This window comes from Pundamilia nyererei, unplaced genomic scaffold (genome assembly GCF_000239375.1).
Source record: "Pundamilia nyererei isolate P.nyererei 1_Seehausen unplaced genomic scaffold, PunNye1.0 scaffold00069, whole genome shotgun sequence".
Taxonomy (NCBI): domain Eukaryota; kingdom Metazoa; phylum Chordata; class Actinopteri; order Cichliformes; family Cichlidae; genus Pundamilia; species Pundamilia nyererei.
Window position 1 is genome coordinate 2,460,532 of NW_005187470.1, and position 26,915 is coordinate 2,487,446.

General features: G+C 40.4%; 1 protein-coding gene across 4 annotated transcripts in view; it reads left to right on the forward strand.

Moving 5' to 3' along the window:
• dock1 (dedicator of cytokinesis 1) overlaps positions 1-26,915 on the forward strand; it is a 195,263-nt gene that overhangs the window by 24,410 nt on the left and 143,938 nt on the right. For 2 of the 4 annotated variants that reach the window (XM_005736499.2, XM_013911671.1), the window contains exons 2-18: positions 850-933; positions 1,252-1,292; positions 1,429-1,484; positions 2,269-2,365; positions 5,036-5,184; positions 5,788-5,923; positions 8,032-8,189; positions 8,442-8,523; positions 9,027-9,162; positions 10,325-10,397; positions 12,866-13,005; positions 14,394-14,519; positions 16,018-16,142; positions 18,995-19,093; positions 19,528-19,600; positions 24,731-24,834; positions 25,406-25,589. In XM_005736499.2, the coding sequence (XP_005736556.1) occupies positions 850-933; positions 1,252-1,292; positions 1,429-1,484; positions 2,269-2,365; positions 5,036-5,184; positions 5,788-5,923; positions 8,032-8,189; positions 8,442-8,523; positions 9,027-9,162; positions 10,325-10,397; positions 12,866-13,005; positions 14,394-14,519; positions 16,018-16,142; positions 18,995-19,093; positions 19,528-19,600; positions 24,731-24,834; positions 25,406-25,589 (1,863 nt within the window). The remainder of the gene's footprint in view (positions 1-849; positions 934-1,251; positions 1,293-1,428; positions 1,485-2,268; positions 2,366-5,035; positions 5,185-5,787; positions 5,924-8,031; positions 8,190-8,441; positions 8,524-9,026; positions 9,163-10,324; positions 10,398-12,865; positions 13,006-14,393; positions 14,520-16,017; positions 16,143-18,994; positions 19,094-19,527; positions 19,601-24,730; positions 24,835-25,405; positions 25,590-26,915) is intronic. The other 2 variants (XM_013911672.1, XM_005736500.2) reach the window with 1 other exon arrangement.

Sequence of the window (26,915 nt, forward strand, 5' to 3'; positions counted from 1 at the left end):
TGTGTGTGTGTGTGTGTGTGTGTGTGTGTGTGTGTGTGTGTGTGTTGGCGCTGGATTCAGTGGCTTTAGAGTTAATAGCCTGCGCTCTATTGGTTGACTTCAAGAAACGAGTCCTTTAATGTCCTAATAGACATTAGATAGGAAGATTTACTTTTGCCAAGCTGATGTTATTTTGTTGCCCTACAACATATGTTTTCTGTTTTCTTGGAAGCATTGGAGACTTCAATAGATTTGTTGGAAATTTCAAAGGATCTGTGATTTGCTTTTTGATCTGCGTGTTAAAATGTCCACATTCGTTCTCTTGGTCTTTTAACATTTTTTTTCTTTAAAGTTGCATCATACAAATCATTTCAAACTTTGGTGGTTACTTTATTAATCATTACACATAACTGAATAATAACCGGTAGAACCCAACACAACTTTTTCTGTTATAAATTCATATGATTTGACAGGTTATGTTTGTCATTTTTCAGACAATTCTGAGAGCACTGTATATTTTTCTTAACATATAAATCATCTTCTTGTTGTTTGAGAGCAGTTTAAAAAATATATATATATCAGGAACACCATAAAGTTACTGTCATCATTTTTGTTTTGGCATTATCCATATTTATTGGTTTGTTTTCAGTAGGTGGGAAAAAAATGTGTTGATATTACAGCGTTGAAGGTGCCAGGCCCAAGCATCACTGTGTTAGACTGTGTGGGTGGACATCCAGTATATGTGTGATGCCTCTACTACACATTGCAGTGGCACACAATTAGCGCCACAAGGGAGCCAAACACTTTATTGCCTTTTTCCTCCTGCTGTAATATCTCCTCCTCTTATAGTCTTCTCTCGTCCTTCTCCAGCAATCTATAACTACGATGCCCGGGGAGAGGAGGAGCTGTCACTGCAAATCGGAGACACAGTGCACATACTTGAGACATATGAAGGTGAGAACAGGCTTACTGATGCCACGTTTAATCGGAGCTGACACGACAACATTGGACATCGGCTTTTCTGTCAAGTTTTTGTACATTTCTAAGAATCAATTGTGTGATAATGATATTTAGTTGCTGTAAAGGCAGGTGATAGTAATCCCAGACCCATGAGTTGGTCTGATGTTTTGCATCGTGGAAGAACTGTTATTTCCTTCTTTAGTGTCATCCTTTATTTAAACAAAAAAATGTTTAGTGGAGCAAACTGTGATTTGTTTTAGGAGGGTTTTTTTCTCCTTGTGTAACATGGTTTGTAACCGTTCTCCTTATTAGACTGGTACAGAGGCTATAGGCTGAGGAGAAAATCCAAAAAGGTGAGCAAAAAACTACATTTTAAACACTTAAATTTGCTACTTACACATTTGAACTTTACAACTTCAGTTTTTCAGTTCTTCAAATGCTCTTTCGGCTTTTACACTTACGTCTCTTTTCGATCTCTTTCTCTTCCAGGGCATATTTCCCGCTTGCTACATACACCTGAAAGAGGCCACGGTCGAGGGCAGCGGGTCAGTACTGCTAAGTCAAATTTCTGAATGCTTCTTTATTATATTATATTTATCAGGAGCAACAAACAGTGTTAAAGACGGCACCAGAGATCAAACAGGAAGCAAGTATATAACAAGTTTTTTAGTTGATAGATCTGCTGAGAAAATTAGGGACTAGATAAAGTGCAAGTTGTTTGTAGACACCCTCGGAGGTTGTTTCAGTGGAAAGGTCTGCGCTTGATGTGATGTGACATGTGTGTTCGCTTTGGTGCAACTTGCGGCGCTGTTTTTGTTTTGGTCTGTCTTCTTTGATTTCACCAGCACAACACAAAGATGAAACCCAAACTTCAGAATCTTTGAATTAAATTGAGAATCTTTAGGCACTGATATTTTTTAATAGTTGGATTTTACTGATATAGTATAAGGAACATGTATGTGATGATTACGCTCGACGCTGAAAACTCTCTTCTTCTCACACAACTTGTCCGTTCTTGAATCTTATACCTATGTTATACTTTGTGCGTCCTTGACTATTTAATGGTCTACTTGGGTCCAAGTGATGATGTGACCGTGTGGATTTATCCACCTGTTACAGCTGCTACAATACAGCTAACTGAGAGAGAGAACTTCCAAGAGAACTCCGAGCAGAATGGAGTAATATAACAAGAATACCTACTTGTCCATGCTATCTGCAGCTCTCTTTGTGTGTAAGGGAGTATAATCCTGGCCTTAATGTGGAGAGGAAAGGGCAGACGGGACACAATCGCTGTTTAAAAAAAAAAAAAATCATTCTTTGTCACTGCAGGCAAAAGGAGACAGTCATTCCCACTGAGCTGCCCTTGGTTCAAGAGGTTACCACAACACTGCGGGAGTGGGCTACAATATGGAGGGACTTATATGTGGTAAGCCAACCTTTGCTCCTCCAGTGGAAACACACACACATTAATAAAATGATAATGTGCATTATTTTATGGTTTATTTGCGCTTTTTTTTATTTATTTCTATTTCACCAATTGTTTTTTGTCATATTTTCATGTTTATTGGTAAATACTATTTGGAGGATTTCCTGTAAAATACAAAAAATCTATTATTTTATGCTGACTCAGTGGCTTTAACAGATTTTTGCTTGTAACCAGCTTACCTGGACCCACTTGTATCTATAGAAATAAAAGAAAATGGGTAAGAGAAAAACATAAAAGTATAAGACTATAAAAGAAAAATGGAGCCACCGTGCCGTCACCTATTGGTTAGCAAAGCCCTGTTATGAAGCCATAAATGCAGCAGTTTTCTTGGTACTAATAAATCCCCAGCCACACAGACCTAGAGACCAGTAGGTGACCCCCCTGTCAAGCACACTAAGAAAAAAAAAAAGTGTATTTCCCCAACACCAACCCCCTAGCAAATTGCACTTAGAATTTCGTCATTTAGCAGTCGCCGTAGGTCACAAGAACTTTGTGTGGTTGCCAGGGGAACATTCAGCAGTTTCTGGGCCAGTGTGACTAGGGCTTAATCTTGCTGTTTTAAAACTGGACATGACGACTGAAGTGTGCATTTAACTGAAAAATTGAGGGATGCTGAGTGCTCAGATGCTAGCAACTCATCACATGGTGAAACATTAAATGTTATCGTGTTCCTAGGCACGAGTGAGGGCTATAACTTATAGGGTGAAGTGATGTTGTATATTCAACATGAATCTAAACCGATTCAGTCCATAAACTAATCTTGAAACTGTTTACTAGGGCGATAGACAGGGCAGGGCTATCCTTCCACAGACTTCTATAAAATCGGTGTTGTTTTACAACAGGGGTGTCCAAACTTTTTTCACTGAGGGCCACATACATAAAAATATAGGAGGGGCTGGGCCACTTACTAGAAATTAGGTATATAACCTTAACTTTAGTGTATTAAAGTTAGAAAAATCACTTAAAAGTGGTCGAATATGTTATATTGTTGAATATAATTAAAGACGAAACTGCCTTCATCACAGCTTTCCGTAAATGGATCTTTATTGATTTATTCAGAAAAAGCTTTGGTAGCTCATTCTCAGAACAGCAGCCTCAGATTTCTTCTTAGACAGAAGATTTACAGCACAGAGAAAAAAACAATGAAGGGGAAAATGGGACGGGTAAATTTCAAGTTTGTTATTTAAGTTATTAGGCTTAGCAACACGCCTATTAACGTTTGTTTGAAACCGTTGTCAACAGGCAACGGGCCAAATCGGGCCATCCAGCCGCGGTGCTGATCGCCACTCGTGCCAAAAATCCGGACAAATGTCACTTGATCAAGGAGCAAATCTGCATCAGATGAGATCAGCTGACTACGTGTGCGTGCGCAGCGGTGTGTACTCTGTGTGTTAACAAGAAAAGCGCATATAAGAAAGTGGTGCGCAAAAGCAGGGTAGTCACCTAAAGCGCTCGTGCTCTCGTCCACTCCCCGCAAAAAAATAGCAGCTGTGCGGCGTCGGTGGCATCGGTGCTCTCATCGCATGCGATGGGGTAAAAATCAAAAGCACAGCTTTATCAGACAGTTGCAGTTTAATGTTGGCTGACGAGTCTTCAATGCGTCGCACAACTGGGTTTCTGGACATGCTGACGTTGTTGAAGTCCTGCACTTTTTCCGGGCACATTATTTCGGTGACTTTAACGAGGCCGTGTTTTATGAGGTCTCCATCTGAAAAAGGCTTGCCATGTCTTGCGATGAGTTGGGCGACCTCATAGCTGGCTATTGTAGCCTTTTCCTGGACCTTTTGAGCACGAAAAAAATACTGTTGCTGACCACGCAGGAGAGCTACCCTGTGCTTTAATTTCTGCTCTCGCTTAGCACCAGTGTAGGATGCATAGGCCTGATGTTTGGTTTCATAATGACGTCGTACATTATACTCTTTCATAACTGCCACAGTTTCAGTGCAGATCAAACAGACACACTTCCCCTTGAATTCTTTGAAGAAATATTCGCTCTCCCACCGTGTCTGAAATTTTCTGCATTCACTTTCTACCTTTCGCTTCTTTGGTTCTGCCATGTTTAGTAACTTGGGGTACATTTCTTTTGTGATTGTCCTTTTTGGTGGAGCAACTGCCTTGATCAACAGTAGCTCCCCCTGGTGTTAAAACTAAGAAGTGCAATACACTTAAGCAAAAGTTGAAGTGCGGGCCATATTCTATTCTATTCTATTTATAAAATTATTTGCGGGCCAATTAAAAATGGACCGGAGTTTGGACACCTCTGTTTTACAACCATGGGAGTCGCCCTCTAGTGGTCATTACATTTGCTTCACTTTTTATGCCTGGAAGCTACATCCATCTTATATATACAGTCTTTACATGACTTCTTTAATAAATAAAAGTTACATTTAAACTAAAATAACTATATCAAAAGTGTAGAGACACACTTTCAACAAACATTGCGGATACACAAAAAAGGTTTTTATTAAGTCATCATCTTCCCTGCCCTGGCTGGTGCTTATCACCACATTATAGCCAAAAACTGAGGTGCAAGTTTCTACTAGAGTTCAAACTTTTTTTCTTAGCTTTTCCTAATGTGTCTAAGCTGTACATTGTTGTTCTGCCTAACAGGGAGACAAGCGTGAGATGTTCAACTGTGTCCGTGACATGATCTACGACCTCATCGAATGGCGTTCACAGATTCTGTCCGGCACCCTCCCACAGGACGAGCTGAGTGAGCTCAAACAGAAAGTCACCTCCAAGATAGACTATGGCAACAAGTGAGTCTTCAGCTGTGAGAGTGTTTTATATTTTTCCTTCTCTCCCTATGGCTTATATCCCTTTATCCTCAAATCTATCCGGAAAAAACAAGTCTTGTTGGAAGAGGTCAGCAGTGTCAGTCAATAGAAAATGACAGGTCATCACTTAGCTTGAGAACAAACTGATGGGGTTTAGCTTCAGCAAACTGCACTGTATTCCATCATGAAATGACAGCTCTTGCACTATCTGCAGTGGGCCTAGAAAATCAGTTGGAAATGAAAATCGCGAAGCTCTTTTCTGCTCCTGTGATGAAATTTTGAACCTTTGGCCAGGTAGAGAAATGAATTTTCCCCCAGAAGCAAGTAGTGATCAGCTGATGAAATGCAGCACTGAGTATATGTAGACATATACTGTTGTTTTTTCTGGCTCCCCTGCATAGCAGAAAGATAGGTTTAGAAAGAAAACAGTGGAGCCGAGGTTATGAATATGAAGTAGAATTTGGGCAGGAAATAAGGTGACAGGAGTACATGTTTATAAATAAAATGTGTTGTTTCCTTTCTGACAAATGCACACTGTCTTGGTGGGTCTGAGCGCTTGTTAACTCTACCCTCTATTTATGCAAGGTACCTGGATCTTGATCTGGTGGTCAGAGACAAAGATGGAAACATACTGGACCCAGAGCTCACCAGCACCATCAGCCTGTTCAGGGCACACGAGGCAGCTTCCAAACAAATTGAGGACCGGATCCAAGAGGAGAAGGTAAAAAGACAAACTCAGTAGAGAGAAAAACTGAATATATTACTGTTATTTGCTTGTTGGAAAGACATTTGATTTGCAAGTTTTTCGATTCGATTCTTTACTGTTGCCAACTTTGTGACTTTTCATTAACCAGCAGCAGCTATTTTTTAAGTGGCTAGCAAATATAACAAATCCAGGGAGTTTGAAAAAAAACAAACACTTTTGTTGGTATGTAGTTTAGCTGTCCCGCTTCTGGTATCAGCAGAAATCAAAGCACAGCACCAGTATCTCTAGTTAAGTCTCATTTAGCAACTCCTAATGATTATTATTGTTCTTGTTCAGCACTACTGAACCTCCAAGGCCCAGAATATGGTATTTGGGACAGCTCTATTATCCAGATACTATATTAAAGCTTAGCAAATGCCCATTAGCGCACAGTGTGAATGAACACAGATCACATCATGATCTTGTTCCTTCTGCGTCATCGAATCTCAGCTGGTCAATCAAGCACGATTATAGTGTTTGCATTAAAAAAGAAATAAAAACAAGAAGGGTAATCACAGATTTCCACAGTAAGGACATCTGACAAAAGTTGTTTGGTTTTCTGTGCAGTTTGGGCACAGCTGTTTCAATCTTTCTTTTTATTACTTACTTTTTTATGTCACTGTAAAAGATGATGAGCTGGTCTTCTGCAATAATATCTGCCATTCTTCATCCAAAATAATATCTGTAATTTTAGCCACGAGATGGCTAAGATTAGTGGTGATGTGACTTTAGCTTCCATGGTACACCCCTTTGGTCCAGTCTCAACTACTAGATAATCTTTACTGATTCAGTTACCAGTAGTTTTTGTGTGCCTTAGACCAGCGGTCCCCAACCCCCAGGCGTGAGTCGTTCGGTACTGGGCCGCGAGAGTTGATGCTTGGGTATGAAATTTATGGTTTTTAGGGTTATTATCGTTAACACGGTTCCCCTGCGTTTTTTCCCCGTGTTGAAGTTGTGTGTCTTATTTTGAAAGGAATATTTCCGCGTTACCATAGCGATTAGAGAGCAATAAGGAGCAGAGAGGAGGATGTTACTCTCAATGTTCAGGAGGACGCTGCTAATAAAGTTACACAATTGCACAGTGAATTTGTGTTTATTATTATAATTATAAAATACCACAGTTTGTGTCTTGGTCATATAATTGTATTTTGTTGTATTTATCCGCGACACCTTAAAGGCCGGTCTGTGAAAATCCGCTGCTATAGACTGTTCACCTGAAGCGGATGTTTCACTGTATCCACCTCAGTTAATGACAAATTACAGCGACATTCCCTGTGATTTGTGTTTATTGCTAAAGTGTGCGTGTGTGTTTTGATAGCATGATAAAATGCTAAACTAAAGGGGTTAACATGTTAAACACATCAGCCATTGGTATGATAACACTGTCACTGCCTCTTTTTAACCCATCTGTACTGATGCACATCCATACAGATTGTTTTACCGTTCCGTTTTCCAAAAAGATGACCTAAACCACTTTGATTCAATCTGCGATGGGGTTTTGGCATTTGAACAACTTTGGATTAAAAGTAGGACAAATTGAGCCAATCCTGGTACACTAAAATGCTTGATTTCTTTAGAAAGTCAGGAGCCGTGCCAGATTCCCAATCTATTTTACTTGGCTTATCAGTGGTATGCCACACCTGAATGTCAGTTTGCAGTATGTAGGGAGTGCCAGCCACTAAGTGCCCTGCAGTTATGTGGTCTCATCGTACGTGACCTTTCCTTTGGAGGTCTTTAATGCATATGGATGGCCAATAAGAAAGTGTCCAGGTCAACACGATGAATATTAATGACGTGACCGCAGCATATTTTTGAAGGACGCTAGGGAATAGGTTCTTTTACTGTATATGTAGTCCTGGAGATCAAGTAAATGTAAAGGCCTTTTTATTCAATGTGAAAGATATTAGGAGCTTTTTAACTTGTTAGATTTTTTTTGTGTGTGTAAAAAAACAAAACAAACCAACCACAGTGGCTAGTCTTAATCCAATGTACAGCTGGCATCAGCACTGTTTCTCTCTCAATACACTGCTGCGCATGAACAACGTGTGATACTGCTGATTCCCCTCCGTTTCTCTGTTTCTCAGTCTCAGAAGCAGAATATTGATCTGACGAGGCAAGCAAAGTTCGCTTCCACGCCAGCTTTCGCCCTCTTTGTGACTCTGAAGAATGTGGTGTGTAAGATTGGCGAAGATGCAGAGGTGCTCATGTCGCTTTACGACCCAGTGGAGTCCAAGTTCATCAGGTAAACCCTTTCATTTATTCACGCTTCAGGATTGTGACAGCAAATTATTGTGTTGAGCTGCTCAGCTGAGGAGTGTTACATATGCCTCCAGCATTAGTCAAGCAGACTAATGTCTGGATTAACATTCAAGGTTCTGTAGCTCTGAAGGAAACTGATGTTAATGCTGTTAATCTCGGTGTCTGAATTCACTGTATTGTTTTTGTTTCACCTGTGAACGTCATGCTCCTCCCCCCTGACGTCTCTCCCTTACAGTGAAAACTACTTGGTAAAATGGTCAAGCTGTGGCCTAGTAAAAGACATCGACCAGCTTCATAATCTGCGGGCAGTCTTCACAGTGAGTGTTTGGATGTGTAAATGCATGTGATTATAGTGTGCGCACACTCGCCTGTAGTTCACTGTTTATTCAGCCATGTTACGAAGCACGTGGGAGCCTGTTTGCAGAGCCTGTATTTGTTAAGCTCTCTCAGAAAGAGCCCAGCTTTCTGTATGTATTTACTAAGACCTCTATCTGATGGACGCCCAAGGGCAGAAGGGTCAGTGTGAGCCCACTGGGAGGACTTTCCAAGGTTTGGAAAAATGAATCTGTGGACACAATCACATATGTTGCTGAAGCAATTTGCGGTAAAATGTTTGGCTTTTACGTAAACTCATTTTCACCGCAGAAAGTGCTATTAATCGATCAGATAAAGGCTGCTGTCAGATGGGGCTTTAAATCCAATTGTGTTTTCCAGAGGATTTTCATCCCTATGTTGTACAATCTGATTGAAACAGCCCGGGATTTGTAGTGACTCTAAGGCGCTTTGTTAGAACTTTTTTTTTTCCTTTACACCTCTTCAGGACTTGGGTAGCGAAGATCTGAAGAGAGAAAAGATCAGCTTCGTGTGTCAGATTGTAAGAGTTGGACGGATGGAGCTACGAGACAACAACACCAAGAAGCTGACGTCAGGTCTGAGAAGACCCTTTGGAGTGGCAGGTACAGAAGACAGCACGGAGACTTCATGATAATCTATTGTTCTAAAGATCTGCGTGAAATAAGCTGCTCTGTATAGAGCCCCGGCTTTGCTTGAATATCATAATGTGTACCAGTTCTTGTTTTGCATTGTGGTAAAAGTAAGTATTGTGTCTTGCGTGGCTGAGTAAATATATTTGGGTAAAATTGAGAGGTTTCCAGCTAAATGAAAGGGGGGGGGGGGAGAAAGTTTTGATTTATTGCCTGTTGGCAAGCTGCCAGGCGTATCGTAAACTAATTAGATTGCCATTTTGCCCACAGTTATCCAACAGAGAAAATTACGCCCCTCTCTTGGTGTCTTTTTTTTTTCTTTTTCCAGTGCCACTTGAGGGGAAGGTAAATGACAGCCTGATTTATGATGGCCTATCTTTAGACATCATCATTATTTGCCGCTGTACACAGCGTGATGGAAAGCTTTTTGAGATTCGCTCTTTTTTTAGGCACAATTATAAAGGTTTGCTGACTCTCGCACAGCTAAGGTGACCTGCTGTAAACTTTGGCGTCAGTGTCATTTTTATGTTTGTGTTATCTTTAGTTGGTCTGTCCAACAGACAGACTTGAGAACGCATTTCCTGTTTCGTCGGCAAGCTCTGCTGTCAGGTTTTTCCGACTCAAATGCCTGCATTCAAACACGCAAACAAAGCAAACTGGAAAAAAATAAATAAATAAATCATGCGTCTTGTTGTAAAGAAGGACTCATCATTCTAGCATCTAACATAATTCTGTTTTAATATTACACCATGAGGCTGCTACTCGCATCCTTGCGGTGGTATCTTATTGACATATTGTGATAACTCTACTCAAAGCCGTATGCTATGTCACCTTATGATCTTCCTGTTCATTTCGCTGTAACAGCTATTTAAAGAAACTTCATTTCATATTTAATCAGTGTTTGTTTTAAGCTTCAAAAGGCTTGTGCACATCGTAACCACTACTCAGATTTTTTCCTCACAGCTCAGCCTCTGACTTAATTAGTGCTCATCAAAGAAAATCCCAACATTGGCTGAGACAGCTTTTACCCCCTGATGTGGCCCACCATGCAGTTTTCTGGATCTCTTTCATAGCCACGCTACACTCTGCAGGCCTTGAGAACGTTTTAACCCCCACCTCTCTCCTTTTTCCACAGTAATGGATGTCACTGACATCATAACAGGCAAAATGGACGACGAGGATAAGCAGCACTTTATCCCATTTCAGCCGTAAGTGCATTGTGCTGAAGCACAAAATAAATCACATTTAACAGAGGTCCTTTAAGTTTTGGATAAACTTGCCAAAAAATAAATAAAAGAAGCAAGACTGATACATTTTATGGCTTAAAATTTCATCCATTATTTTAGGTATACACTGTATATCCGAAAAGGTAGTGTCGTTTTTCTTTCTACAAGTTTTGTCTCCTTGACGCCAGATTAGAAGGGGTTTTAAGACTGTAACACTCCCCTATTCCCCGCTGACTCAATTAAGGCAATCTCATTAACTGCTACCATTTTTGTAGGATAGTGTAAAGAGGCAGAGCAACCTTTTTTCTTAACGTGATTTCCTGCATAATTGAAATGCCTCACATTCAGGCAGTTTAGCTTGCTGATCACCTCACTTAATGGGCTTATCTGTGAGCATAAATCATGGAAATTAGAGGAGGTTTTACAAGGAGTTATTTATGTCCAAGTGTGAATAATTGCCATTCAAAAACAGAGCAAGTTTTGAAACAGAAGCTTAATAATGTGTTTTCAAGGAAGCGAGGGAGCCGTTTAGAGAACGTGACACAGTGGTGTGATTTGGCTTCTGGCAGCCAAACAGAAATTTAAATATGTTAAATTGGCAATAATCTTACAGACATTAGATTTAAGACTCAATTGAGTTGTTGTAAAAAAACAAACAAGCTGTACTGACATGTCAATTCAGTAATAAACGATAGTTGAGTGGCAGGAAAAAGAATGACAGCTATTGTGAGATACTGAAATTGACGGATATTCTCTGTTTTAGATTAATGATGTTAGCCAGCCAAGTCCCTAATTTAAAGGCATCCTCTTGGGCTCCAGGAAGTTCATATAGTGACTGGCCACTTTATTAGTTATACCTTCCCAGTATCAGTTTAGAAGCCCTTTTGCCTTATTCTTAGTTGCATAGGTTCATGAAGTTGCTGGAAAATCTCCAGATTTGCATGATAGCATTACAGTTTCTGTAGCTTTGTCAGCTACACATCCATGATGCAAATCTCCTGTTCCACCACATACCAGAAGTGCTCAACTGGATTGAGATCTGGTAACCGTGGAGGCCAAGAAGTACAAATAACTTGTTATTTTCAAGTCATTTGAGCTTTGGGGCGTGGCTCGTTGTCTTGTTGGAACAGCCATCAGAAGATGAGTACACTGTGGTCATAAATGGACGGAGATGGTCAGCTACAATAATTGGCTGTGGTGTTTTAGCGGTGCTCAGTTAGCACTAAGGAGCCCAAAGTGTCCCAAGAACTTGAAACTTGGATACAAGGCAAGATGGATCAATGTTTTCATGCTGTTTACACTAAATTCTGACACTGCCCTCTGGGTGTTGCAGCAGAAATTAAGACTCATCAGATCTGGCAGCAACAACCGTGCCATGTTCAAAGTCTCTTAAATCATCTTTCTTCCCTGTTCTGATGCTCATATTGAATTTCAGGAGGTCGTCTCGGCCATTTCTACATGGTTAAATGCACTAAGTTCCTGCCATGTGTTTGTCTGATTAGATATTTGTATGAACAACCAGTGGTGTAACTAATCAAGTGGCCACTCAGTTTTGACATGTTGAAGGTTAAAGGTAACATAATTTTAGAAATGCAAATTTAAGTCAAAATCTGTCTTTTGGTGGTTGTTGTACAATGTTTGAGTGAATTCAGTGTCTGAATGTGCAAATGTTTGTTGTTGCTTATTCATCTTCCTTGCTCGGGCTGATTTTGGTTTAAGATGGGAGACACTGAAAACAGTGCGAGGGGCAGAGATTCTTTATTGCTTCCTCCGTGCATCACTACAGTCGTCTTCTCCATGCTCATCTCCTTCTGCTTGTTAAGAAGCCTCTACACAGCAGACGCCATCTTTGCTCACAACACACTTTCCTGTGACAGCTGCCACACATGTGGTGCCTCCCAGATCACATCTGCTACTTTTTATGCTCTGTGCATCAGCTGTTTCAATGAATTTGTTGCCCTACGGAGTACAAAACATGTTATACTTGGTACTTATATTTGAGTGTTTTTCTGATGCTAAGCAGAGTTTGTTTCTGAGATTGGATTTTTTCTGGGGTTTTTTAGGGGGGGGGGTTGCATCTTTAAAAATAAAAGGGAAAAAAACCCAACCAAGATCAAACTTGGGAAAGTCAGCATTCACTCTGATACTGTTGCTCTATGGATACTGACTGGACTTAATTTCCTAAATGATCATTTTTCTTTGTGTTTCTTTCATGACCCATCCTGGCTCGCTGTTAACTGCTAACAAGTGGCTTTGTGTCTGTCATGGTATTCGCATCACTCTTCGGTGTGTCTCTCTTTTCTCTCTGTCTGTCCCTCATCCCACTCCCCTTCTTACAACCATCACTTTATGGCTCTTCCTGCCCCACTCCTCCACCTTCTCCTCTTCCTCCTCCTGTTCCTGCCACCTCTCCTTCTCCGTGGTGTTTGCCTGGTGTGTACGTACTGCAGGCTAGCGTTGGATGACGCCATTCGCCACAAGCAGCTGAACATCTCCCGTTTTTCACCCAGGGTGGCAGGGGAGAATGACTTCCTCCAGACAGTCATCAACAAAGTTATCACCGCCAAAGAGGTCAATCACAAGGGCCAAGGTACAGTGCAACAGTTCTGATAGAGGAACCGAGGCCAAGGAAGAAACTCGCCTCACTACATCGGGCGTTTGTACACTTTGTACAGGCGACGGAAAAACTGTTATAAAATTATTATTTCTTTCTTTTATTTTCTTCTTTCATTTAGGTTTCATTTAGTCAAGAATTTTTCTTTTAATTCAAAACATCAGAAAAAAGCCCAGTTTTCTGTCAAATTGTCCTTGCCATCGTCACCTCACATGAACCAGGAGAAAAAAATCTATTTTATCTTTTGATTAAATCAGATGCTGCTAAAAATCTTCTTTTGAAGTCAGTGCAAGCCTTATTTTTTTTCTTTTAGATCTTTTTTTGTACAAGGTACTATTAACCCCAACATACTTGCAAGGCAGTAAAACTGTTCCACTTGCTAATGAAAAACACAATTTACTCTTAGCGCTCACACCATAAATTACTGCTCACACTATAAATAGTCGGTCTCATCACCAGGACTACAGTATCCAAGCGATCCAGCTGTTAATTAAGCTGGTGAGACTTTTGTGAAGAATGGCGCTTATCAAGGACTCGACATCTGTGCTGAGAAGAACAACCTTCACCATCTGAGGGATTTGTGCTGCTGAGGAGGGGAAATAACATGACAGTCTCCATGGTGTTGTCACGCCCAATGAAGACGTACTTGGATAAATGTCAGGTCTGCCCTGACCCTCGCTGGGAAGAACAGTGGAGTACTCGCAGCAGCTGTTTCGGTCATGTCCGCATATCAAAAGACTTCCAGCTAACCTAGTGAGGGATTTGTCACTCATAGCAATAAGGGGCCCATAAAGTGTAAGTGAATAAAGCCTCTAAGGTTCACAAGGACCACTCATTCTTGTGGCCTGTGAACAAGGGCACTACAGACTGCTTTAATTTGATCCATTCAGTCATTTCTTCTTCAAAGCTGTGACTCTGTGGGTCTTTTTTTTTCCCCCCCTAGAGAATATTAAGAGTGAGTGAAGCCACCTTTAAATGTGCTTACAGAGCTGAAACTGGCTTGCCATGCATTTTGGAAAAAGAGCCAAGGATTTCTCCCAATCAGAAGAAAGTCAGAGCAGCTACTGGTGTCAGATTGTTTAAAAAAAAAAGAAAAAGAAAAATTAAAAGACTTGGTACAAACAGATGAAATGGTAAAACAATATAGACTATAAATAGTTCAGAGATTTTCTCTCTAATACAATAAAACCGTACTTGTGTCGTAGCTTTTAGTCACAGCAGCTTATCACACCCAACTTTGAACCAAGCAAAACACACAAAAATGAATCACTTTCCCTAGAGTTGATTCATGCCTCTTTACCTGTCTCCTCATGACATACTGCTTTACTTGATGCCTCACTTCCTTTTCTTGTTTCCATTACCAGGCCTGTGGGTCACTCTGAAGCTGCTTCCTGGAGACATCCATCAGATAAGAAAGGATTTCCCTCACCTTGTGGACCGATCGACAGCCGTGGCTCGCAAGATGGGCTTCCCTGAGATAATTATGCCAGGTTTTAAAAAGCTTCCCCTTTGCTGCCTGCCTAGAAAGTTCCCTGGCTAAATGGCTGAATGCTTTCAGTGGGGTTCATAACCCTGTTACAGAAAAAAAGTCAGGATTCAGTGTAAAATGTAAATAAAAACAGACCGAAATGATTTGAAAATGATTGAATCCCCATATTTAATTGAGAAGCTCGACAATATTTAATAAAAACATTTGGACGAGGGCAGGTGTATGACCGTCTCGCATCACCTCTGATATTCTTTTTGCTAAACACCCTTAAAGGATTTTTAAGACTGGCTACACATTTCATATTAGAGCAACATTCTTCCTTGATATAAGATTGGAAGCGACTCAGTCTGAAGCCTCCTTTGTTGTATTTTTCATTTCACAGTTCTTCAAATGTTCTCAGTTGGTGACAGGCCAGGACTGCAACCCTGTGTCTCAGACAAGCTGTGATATACTGTGCTTTCTCAGCATGGCGCTTAACTGATCAAGTCTCCAATAAAGCAAAGCGATGCACAATTGTATTCCTTTGCTGCCTGTCAGAATTTACTAATTGTAATATTGATGCTTTGTAGCTGATGGAGTAACCTGAAATTAGGCTCACCACCATGAAAAAGACACAATGTGGAAGGTGACACGTCCAGCTCCAAAATAGATTTTTCAGCATTAATAGTGCTTCCAAAACTTGTACAAGCGGTGCATTAGTACACCCTCATAGCATCATGTGCACTGATAACATGCTCTCTTCAAAGAGAGACGAAAGGCTTTCATATTTTTATTGGTCAGATCACAAGACAGATTTCCATGTCACCTCAATACATCATAAATGAGCTCTGGCCCAGAGAAGGATCGGGTTCTTCTGCGTCTTCTTGATATGTGATTGTTTGCATAGTGGAGTTTAAACTTGCATCAGTGGAAGCAAGGAAACGATCTGTTAACTCACAATGGGTTTGCATTTTTAATGCAGTGCTACCTGGGAGATCCCAAATTCTTAAGTTGTTGTAGTATTTCCCACAGAGCAGTGAGCCTTTCCCATAATACTCTTTTTATACACAGCGATGCTACTAAATAATTTAATGAATTGTCATTTTTTTCACCCAGCAGGTGTTTTCTTTTAATATTTTCAGTTGTCCCTGTTCAGTTTATAAAAAAAGGGGATCAAACTCAAAATGAACATTTATTTAAAAGTATTTATTTATAGTAGTAGTATTTTTTTTTTTAAAAGTAGTTAAATATGGGGTTTAATTGATTTGCAAATCAGTGTTTTGTTTAGATTTTATCCAGTGTCCTACTTTACTGAAAACGGTTGCAGTTCATAAAATATTTGTAATACAGAAAAAACCCAAGACATTATTTATTTAATGGGGCAAAGTCAGCCATACATATAATATCCAGTGTTGCTGTAATATTAATATTATTGAAAAGGATAAAACTGAAGCCCTAAGAAGCGTCGAAGCGTTGGTGGTTTCTCATTTCTTGTTTTTGTTTTCCTTTATTTCCTAAAGGGGATGTGCGAAACGACATCTACGTGACTCTGGTTCAGGGGGATTTTGACAAAGGGAGTAAGACAACCCCCAAAAACGTTGAGGTGACCATGTCGGTTTATGATGAGGACGGCAAGAAGCTCGAGGTACGACCGAGGAATGTTAACCTACTGCTTTGGTATTTTTCCTGTGCTCTCAGCATTCAGGACACGAGTGCTGTAACCAAGTGGTTTCTCAGACAGACTGTGATATTACCCAGCTTCCTTTAGTCTCACAATGCTCAGCACTGCGCTTAACTGACCAGGTCTCCTATAAAGAAGAGTGATACACAGGGAAACTGTATGCCTTTGCTGCTTGTCAGGATTTACAAGTTGTAATATTGTTGCTTTGTGGCTGATGGAGAAGCCTAAAATTTGGCTCACTACCATGAAAATCAGCCGTTGTCAGAGCCAGTAACAAACTCAGGCATGTGGACAGGCAACGTGGGCAGCATAATGATATGTGAAATCAGCATTTTTCTTCTGGTATAATTAATTACCTTTGCTAATGAAGTTAGAGGGATCATTTCTCCCCTGTCTAATTGTTTGTAAGCAAGCTGTCTCAAAATCTGTATTTTTTTAAAGCAATCTGCAGCGCTTGGTAAAAAAAATCTGTTAATTAATCTTACATCAGAGGAATAATCAATTCTTGAGTAGCTTCTGCTTATAAATTGTATTTTTATAGAATGAGGATTGGAATCTCATGTGCACTTGTTGAGTTTTTTTTATTTTTATTTTTTAATACCCATCAGAATATATAAGATGCATAGATAAGCTGTTACACCTACAAAGCAGATCATTTGGTCTTGCAGGGAGGTGCAAGTATGACATTTGAGTGAAACCAACACTTAATGTAGGTGCAAGCTTATTCTAAGAATTCTAAATATTAGCAGTTGTTAACCTCAAACAGCAGTTGAGAACCTACCCCATATACACTACTGACTTCTTAAAGTCTATTCAAATATAAGAAGTTAACAGCAACAATACAGGTAACATCTGTTTTCTAGTTTATTGTCAGTTACTTTGAATTTGATTTGAATTAAGTAACTTAACTTTTGGATTGGCCTTTGGTATGCTGTGCGGCAGACTTATTGCAGATTTGTTTTAATAAACCACATCGACTTTAATCAGTCATACCTAAATTTTAGCCACTGACTGAGTCATAACCCTCGATCAAGTAAACTGAATTTTATACAAATCAATGCAGCCAGGTATGAGAGAGAGACTTTTCGAATTTGTAGCGCTCGATGAAGCAAAACTGTGTGTATTTTAGTGAGAGTGTGATAAAGAGAGATTTCTCAAATAGATTGGGGAAGCATAAAAGACATTTATATAGTGTCTCAAGCTTTTTAGAGCAGAATGGTGGTGGAAAATTGTACCATTTCCTCAAGTTTCACATTTTTAGCTGTTAAAGTTTCTTTAGAAGAAGGAAACGCTGCAACTTTTTGAAGCAAGAACCTAGTATGAGACAAATACAGCTATGATAAGCTGAAGCGGATACAAATTTGATGTGTGAATTCCCACCCTGTGTCATTATGTTTCGCTGAAGGTCTGTGTTCAAGGCTGTCTGAGCCTTTGCGGTATAATAAATAAAGTCAGTGACAGTAGAGAGCAAAGATCAAGAGAGACCGATCCTATCTAGAAGTGTTGTCACCATGTTGCTGTTGCATTGCAAAAGCTCCCTTGTTGCAAGAAATGTAAGAAGTGGTTAAATTCGTCCTTACCCTTCATGGATTTGATGGGCTGAAAGTCTCTTTCTTGATAATGAAACTTGGTTTTTTGGCTTTTATTCCAAAATAAAAAATGTCTTGTTTTCATTTTAAAGATGTATATGTATGTACTAGGCACTTGAAATAACTCTCTCCTCACACAGAGTTTTTTAACAGGTTAAATTTGTGGGTTTTGCTTTTTGTGTGTTTTTTTTCTTTTCATTTCTGCCTCCCTCAGGCTTCTGATCCTCTCTATTCTTCTCTGTCCATTCTTCTCTTTCCGTGTGACTTTCTGCCTCTGGTGTTTGTCATCCTTCCTCTTTCCTCCAAATCCTACAGGATTTGTGGAGGCTGGACAGTAACTTTTTATTACCTTTGACTTTGATTAGCACCCCTCCAGAACCTCTTCTCACCTGTAGTTAGACCCTAGCCACTTTCACCCTCTGTGAAATCTGGAGCTGTCAGAAACCCTGGCCACTTAGAGAAGGAGCAGCACTGCTAGAGCTACCACCTGCCCCCCATATCTGCTCAGCATGGCTGGGGGAGATGAGGTCTGTTATTCCTCATAATTGCTGGTTGTCAGAAACCATTAGTGTAGGAGTATTTCAGCAGCAGTACACTAGCAGGCCAGGGAGTCAGCTGGAGTAGTGGGAGGAAAGAGGTAGGCTGGCTGAACACAGATTGATCGAAAACAAGGCGTGCGCACCATCCGCTGTCACTCCATCCCTCTTGGCGAATCCTCAAGTGGGGCACGTAGTATTTTACATACGCACCCTGACCTGTTGTAGAAACGCAGCGGACCCGCTAGGAAGACCAATTTACACGTTTGGATCCATCAGCACCAGCTGGTCTGCTTCCCTGCTCTTGGCTTCCTTCCACGTCCTGCTGCATGGGAGCCACTGCTGCTCCTTCTTAAATAATTAATTTCTAATTTATTTCTTATTTCCACAATGCTGTCATGAGATTGACAGGCAGCACACAGGTGCTCATGCATAAAGTGCATCCAGACTTTTAAAGGCCATTCTGCTAGATTAAGACTTTCTGCTCCAGGGGCTCTGCTTTATGAAATAAGTGCTAGTCAATTTTCCACATACTGTGAGCGTGCCAATATTTTGACAGAGTGATGATAAAGCAGTTCACCCATCACAACTATAGCACTTTATGCGAACTAAAAGCTAAGCAAGGATAACCAGATAACCAGTTATATTGTCTGACTACCTAATTGCTCTGTGTCTTTTACCTTTTATCTAGAATGTGATCTTTCCCGGAGCTGGAGATGAAGGGATCAATGAGTACAAGTCTGTTATCTACTACCAAGTAAAGCAGCCCCGCTGGTTTGAAACGATAAAGGTTTGTTTTTCTGCTTACTTCTGCCACTTAACGGTTTTTTCTTTACTCTTCTAAATCATTTTATTTTACCTTTACCTTGATACCATCCCCTTCATGTAGTTTCCAAAGTTTTTTCATTACGCCGCAGGCTTTTATTGCCAGTAATTTCTATCACAAGACTTTAGTGGCAAATGCGGTGGTGCAAAACTGTATAGAAGAGTGAAGTTATTCATCACACTTAAAGAAAGGCAAACTTTCTCTCAATTCCTGAAATCCCATATAATTATATAGCATTTTTTTGCAAAAGTGTTGCAACATGTGAGCTAATTTCTGTACAGCATAAAATCCAGGAAGTTTAGAGTTCACTCTGATTTCAGTTTGTCCTTATTTTCTGTGAGTGTGTGTGTGTTTATGTTCCTGGCTGTCAGCCAATCCTCTTCCGTCCTTTGTCTTAGGTTGCTATTCCCATTGAAGACGTGAACCGGAGCCACTTGCGGTTCACCTTTCGTCACCGCTCATCACAGGACTGTGAGTATAAATGTCAGCTTGTGAATAATCAGTTTTTTCAGATGACCAACTGCACAGTTGGCTCCTAATCTATCCCCAGCAAATATAATGGAAGATATCCAAACCAAGCAGATGTGTTGCACAGTGATAAATACTTTGAAGCTCACCCTTTGTCGCATTAATCAGAGGTATTAGTCTGTCCCCCGCACAAAGCAGCATCATGGAGTGGCTTGTCAGAGACTATGGCTGGGATGTGAAAAATGCCTGAGGGGGCATATTTGTTTATTGGGACCAGTGTCTAGCTGAATGCAGCCAGCGTTGTACGCCCTTCTGTTTTCTGTTTTTTTTACACCCTTTCTAATTTTCGGGGTGTAAAGGTCAGGGAAGCCTGGCAGTGGTAGTTCTGCCAGCCCATCTGCCTGCCACATGGCAAGGCTTTCCTACAGCCACAGGAGCGGTGCAGGAAAAAGGGTTTGGGGAGCATGACAGGTGTATACAGTATATACAAAGCAATCAGCTCAAATGGCACAGAAGGCAGAGCAGAACTTGGAGGATGTGAGGATTGGAAAGTATACCCTTTCGCTAATCTGCAGCTGCTGTCATCATCTACTTCCAAAATCCTCTTGCTTTGTTTGCTTCTCACCTGCATGCAGGTGGTTTGGAGGAAATTGCCAGGTCTCAGAGCTCAACGCTGGCTTATAATCCACTTGGAGAGCCTTCTTGTCATGCTCGGCACCTTGCTTCTCTGGAGACTAATGCTGTTACGAGACATGCCTTTGAAACTCTGACTTGCTGTTATCTTGGTGTAACGGTTACTTTAGAAACTGGCTCACCTCAAGTGACTCTGGGACTGCAGGGACATGCTGATGCCGCCAAACTTCAACTTTTCTCTGACAATTGACAATAGCGACATGTTAAAAAGGTGTAATAGCTGGATTCTTTGGATTTGTGCATGGTGAACTGCTGCTGCTGGTGAATGTGCTTACAGTATAGAGACCAGGGTTTATTTTATGTTGGGTGTAAAGGTGACATTCCTATGTACATTGATCTAATTTTATCCATGTTTAAGATTGTATGCATCCGTGCAGGCATGTATTTCTATAATTTTCTGACCAACTTCTCTCACTGCCTTACTGTCGCTGTGTACGACTTAAATTTTCATCTCAGTTTGCAATAGATTGCTTTTAAGAGCAGAATAACACCTCCTGAAACTAGCATATTTGCACGTAATATCACAGACATACCGCAGACCGTACCAGAGGTCTGATCCAGATCTAGAGAGGGCATTAAGGGAAAACTCTAAGCTCGATAACCCGAAGAGTGAAGAAACTCATTTTTCATTTCACAGAGGAAGTTAACGTAAAGTCTGGGTCAGACTCTCTGAACCTAATATGCTCAATGAAACAAATCCTTACTCATCCACTCTTGCTGTGCTTGAAGGAACTATCCAACAAACCGTTAGATTTTCTCGTTTGTACAGTCGATATCAAAGCACATAATAGAATTAATTAATTTCCAATGTTTTCCATCCTTTAGACACGCTAAGATCTCATAAGACTACCTTAAAGATAACTGTTTTTGTGATCTGTCATCCATGTTGGCCATAGACGGCAATCTACGGTCGAGTCTTACTCGGATCAGAGTAAAATCTCTCTTATATTTTTTTCTATTACTGGGAGTGTCTGAGTTCAAGATACTTACTAGATTATCAGCCAGTTTCCCTACGCTGAAAACTTTAAAGTGCATTTCTATAGTGATCACTGTTTTAAATCTTTATGACGCTTTGTTCACTGATCCGTGTCTCACGTGTCTAATCCTTTTCCATACTGTGATTGGTTACAGTGTGGGAACATTCTTTATATACTTAAATATGCCATTTGGGAGATTATGTGAATATTTTTGAGCATGCACTGGGTAAGGTAGTGCTGTCCACCCACAGTAATGTGTGCTGTGTAGCCCAAATGCAAAAGCACAACTGCTGCTGGTAAGTGAGAAAGGGTGATACATTGGGAAGCTTATTTTCCCCACTTCAAACATCAGCAGGAAAGGTTCATTTGCATGCGTTGATTATTGACCATAAGTACCATACAGTACAATACAGTTTTATTTGTATAGCACGTCACATCAAAATAAATCAATTAACAAAATACAGGTCAGGTACTACCACTAGCACAGACAGAAGCGAGGCACTAATAGACCAGAAGAGTGAGGTAAAAATAGGTATCGGACCTCAGTTCAGAAGGAAGGTCAGTTCATAGATACAAAATATCAACTAAGAAGTTAATTAGATTAGAGGGCACTAACTGGTTGGGAAGGCCAGGTTAAATATGTTTTCAATTGTGATTTGAAGGATTGGATAGAGTCTAAGGCACGAATAGCGGGGACGCTATTCCAAAGATAAGGTGCAGCTGAAGCACAGGCACGATCGCCTCTGGTCTTCAGCCTAAACTTAGGTTGGGCCAGGAGTAATTGACCTGATGATCAAAGCTACATAAGTGTGTGTTTATCAGTTGAACAGCTAAAATGGTACTGTCCAAACCTGCATTGCTCTTATTAACCTTTTAAACTTTTTTTTTTTTTTTTTTGTGCATGCTTTCACCGCACCTTCTTGTGCACAGCCGAATAAACACATTCGTCCAGTGGAAAGGAAAGCTTTGTGTGTAACTCTGTGCAAACACACAGTTATAGCAAGCTCAAATTTAAAATCAAACCCACGGAGCGAGAAAAGTGCTTTGTCTTATTTTTCCTGCGTGCATATTCATTTCAGAGTGTGCCGAGTTGTGTTGACAGTGGCTGTATGACTGTTCTGCAAGTGTTTTTGATATAATTATTGTTATATATAAGGAGCAGTGCACATTAATTAACATGAGCGTTTAGGTCCATTATGTAAATGTGCCAGATTTAGTCATACAGGCTCATTTTAATACACATACCGTTTCAGATTGATGCCACTAATAGAAAGAAACGGAAAACAAAAGATCTAAGGTTATCTAGGCACACATAAGGGATCGAAACAGATGAATGACAAAACAAAAAACACATCAGTGGACAATCAGTGAAAAACAGCAACGTAAAGTGACATTATTTTAGACTATGACAGTATGTCATTTTCTGCTCAATAAGAAAAGACTGACTAACAAAAGCTCTTTTTCTAAAAGATACTGTATAATCCCCTGTAGGAAATGCTATGCTGTTTAGAGATGTAAAAATAAACTCTAGCATATCATATTAAATTTAATATGAATTTGATAATACTTATGATTTTCATTTAAAGTATTTAAAGGGAGTACAAGCTCGCTAACTTGCAAGCTATTGATAATCAGCTGTCAGCTGGCGCAACCTTAACCTGTTGCAGGGCTCCACTGATGATCATACATGCACTTAACTCAGTGGGAACAACCTGGTTTAATTGTGGGGTTTCTAGCATACCTATTACCTGTGCTATAATCAACCACTTTCTTATATTAATATTAATATTTGAAAGGCTGAACAAAGATGGAACAGCCGTGTGTACGGGCATAGATTTTTGTTCCTTAACCTCTCTACATGTGATTAGTTTGTGATGAAAAGCAGCGCAGATTTAGGCTGTCAGGCCTTTGTATTGCCTGCCTGCGCTGTCATGTGGCCGTGTCCTTCCTGCTTCCTTCGATGTGCTCCTAGCTAGAGCTGAACTTTAAGGGGATACACAGAGTGACAGAGCTGCTCATCAAGACCACTAGTGGAGCTCATGTGTTCAGTATCTCAGCCCTCTGGTTGAGAATTAGGCCAGCTCGAACACAGTGCGTCAGAGTAGCACTCTAACATTGTCAGGCCTCATCAGGCTGATGGCTGCTGTCACAGATGCTGCCGTAGCTGTAAAAGATTCCTGCCATCTTTTCACTTTTGTTTCATCTGTCTTTATGCCTCTGCTTCGTGAGTCAGGTAGGCTTTAAAATGTGGAACAGTTTAGTCAACTAAATTTGAAGTGACAGCCCACCTTAAGGGGGGAAGTTTGCGAAACTTGCACACAAATCGGACTTCGATTGGTTTAAAGAAGTAGCTCTGTCCTGAAAGTGACCTTTTTTGTCCAAATTAAGAGTTTTCAGCTCTGTGCCCTTTAGGAAGTCACTAATACACTTGGTATTATTGGATGGCATGCCTACAGTGTTCTCCCTCCACTGGTTCCTCTCAGCCTAGCAATTATTCACCGGTGAGTTGCGGGCAGCAAACCAATGAGGGGATTTATGCAGATAGAATGCAAGATATATACTTCGATGAATCACGTCTCCCTGCGCGTAAATCCGAGCTTGTTGATCCGCAATGATGATGTATGTGGCCCCATCCAAAGTCCCGGTTACAGGACAAAGTCGTAACTCTCTTCCTTGTTTATGCAGCGCTTCCACTCAACATTCCCAATCACACATGTGTCTGCACTTGCACACATAAACCACGAGCATCTTTCCTCCACTCTTACAGGATTATACAAATTGGTCACAGCTGCAGCAGAGCACAAGTGCAAGTGTTTATTCATTTGATAACAGCAAGTGTACATTAATCCAAAGCCTGCCACTTCAACAATATTCCTTTTTGTAATTAGCAGGGTTTTTTTTATTTTATTTTAAGGCACATATTGTTATATAACAACCAACTGTGATTGCATCTCCCACTTCCCTCGCATTATATTATGCACAAGTCCTTCAAACCTATGCATAATTGGTCTCAACAGTCGGCGCGCGTACATTTGCTTCACTTCAGGGTGAAAAATAAACAGTTCACGGACAGATGCAGCCATAGCATTAATAAAGACATCAGAGGGGAACAGTAGTTCCTTGTGCTAACTCAGGAGCTGACTCAGGGAGTGTAGTGCTGAGGTTAGCGTTTGGATTATCACTTCTTTCAGACTGCTGGTTTGTTAATGACTCGTTGTAACGTCAGCAGTGCTGCATGGTTTACTGCAATATGATCTCTTTTTTGTTCCCGAAGACGAACACTGTTCACATAAGCATATTGCACACGTACGAAAGATGCGGTGCGTTTTGTTTTGCAAAATGAGACAAAAAGCAAACGGTACAAAAAAGCGAACTGTATATATGAACGCAGTCTTAGTCTCAAAAGTAAACACCAATAACCAAGTTGCCTTTGTTGCTTGCGTGTTTCTTTTTCCTTCCACAGCCAAAGATAAATCGGAGAAGATATTTGCCTTGTCTTTTGTGAAGCTGATGAGGTATGACGGGACCACTCTGAGGGACGGTGAGCATGATCTCATCGTGTACAAGGTAAATGTAAAAAAAAAAAAAAAAAACATCCCATAAACACACTTAGTCTTTGTTTCTTGCTGCCTACTCGTCAGACAGCCCGCTCTCCTTGTGAAATGACCATGAAATAAGTTGTAGGTGAAAAACTGCCCTATTGTATCGGCGACTGTCATCATAACAGCCTGCCATCAGTGCTTTGTATGTGAATTGGGTAGCTGGTACACATCAGCCCGCACAAGGAAATGAGAGTACTTTCCAATTAAAAACCCTTGCATAATGATACCTCTGTGTTACGGTGCCCATTTATGTTAATTAAAAAGTTCATATGGGAAAAATCTATCTTGTTACATTTGTCTTGTCATGTTTTCTGGATTGTTGTTTTCGTCAGTCAACCCTGCATTTGGAAATGAATGATATTTTTCCTCACATGCAACAGCTCGGTAGAAAAACACACAAATTGTTTTGTTGGTAATATATATCAAAGGGAGATCCATTAAAACCACAGCTATAGAATGCAACATTGTTTTAATGTGTACACAGTAATTTGGGGTTTCTACCAATAAACTGACTGAGACTTGTTCTCTAAAACCAGGCGGAGGTAAAGAAGCTAGAGGACTCTTCTCTGTACCTAAACCTACCTTCCACAAAGCTGGAGATGGAAGAGAAAGGCTACTCCACCACTGGAAAAAATACCCAGACCCTGGGCATCTGTACCATCAGCAAGGATTCCTTTCAGATTTCCACCCTGGTCTGCTCTACCAAACTTACCCAAAATGGTAACAGCTTCTATATTTTAATGAATATTTGTCTCTTTTCCTGTGCAAGTTGGGTTTTTTTAAGCTAAAAATTATGCTCTTGTGGAAAACGTATCAAAACGTCAGTAAACACATGGAAAGCTATTGTCAACTTAGATATTATATAAAAAAATGAAAGCAGCTACTGTGACATTTTGAATCCTTAAATTAAGCTTTTTTTTATAGTCGCTGTCTTTGTCTTAACCATGCCATCCATATTTATATATTTTATCCTTTATTGATCTCTGTTTTTCACCTAATTGATTTGCACTAGCTTCACATAGTTACCACATAGTTTCTACTTTCCCTGCTCTTAGTCTCACAGCGAGCACACCTCCCTGCACAAACGCATCCAGCGGAGCTGAAAAGAAATGTGGGGAAGTCAGTATAATATTAATTGAGTTCAAGAGAAATTACTTTATCTTAATAAAAGCTTCCCAACAACTGTTAAATCAAAGAAAACAGCACTGAAAACAATCAAGAGAGAAAATGTTGTCATTGGCGCGTTTCAGTCTGGACCACTGTTTGCGATTAACTCGACAACTAAAGCAAATAAAGGAAATCAGTTGACTGTTCTTGACCCTCTTTTCATTAGATTCTTCCATGCTATGGTAGCTAACAACTGTTGCACTTTCAAAATAGAATTTACATAATTAATCTTCTAGTAGAGCTGAATAGATAACTTCCTAATTAAAAATAATGAATCTAGTTAGTTGTTTATTCTAGTGTGAATTGGCTAATCCGTTCCTGCTGCCTGATATACAGATATACTCTCACTGGCCACTTAAAGAGGTACACCTTGCTAGAACCCCCTTTTGCCATCAGAACTGCCTTAATTGTTTGTGCCGCAGATTAAACAAGGTTTTGGTCCATAGTCATATGATAGCATCACACAGTTGCTGCAGATTTGCAGCTTGCACATTTAGATGTGAATTTCCCATTCCATCACATCCCAAAGGTGCTCTACTGGATTGAGATCTGGTGACCGTGGAGGCCATTTGAGTGCTGTGAACTCACTGTCATGTTCAGGAAACCAGTTTGAGATGATTTGAGCTTTGTGAGATGATGTGATATCCTGCTGTAGGAGTCATCAGAATATGGGTACACTGTGGTCGTAATGGGATCGACATAGGCAGCAATTGCAGAGTTGGCCCAAAATGTGCCAAGAAAATGCTTCCCATGTCATTATATCATCTAAAACAGCGGTCCCCACCCTTTTTTGCGCCACGGACCGGTTTATGTCCGACAATATTTTCACGGACCGGCCTTTAAGGTGTCGCAGATAAATACAACAAAATAAAACCAGTA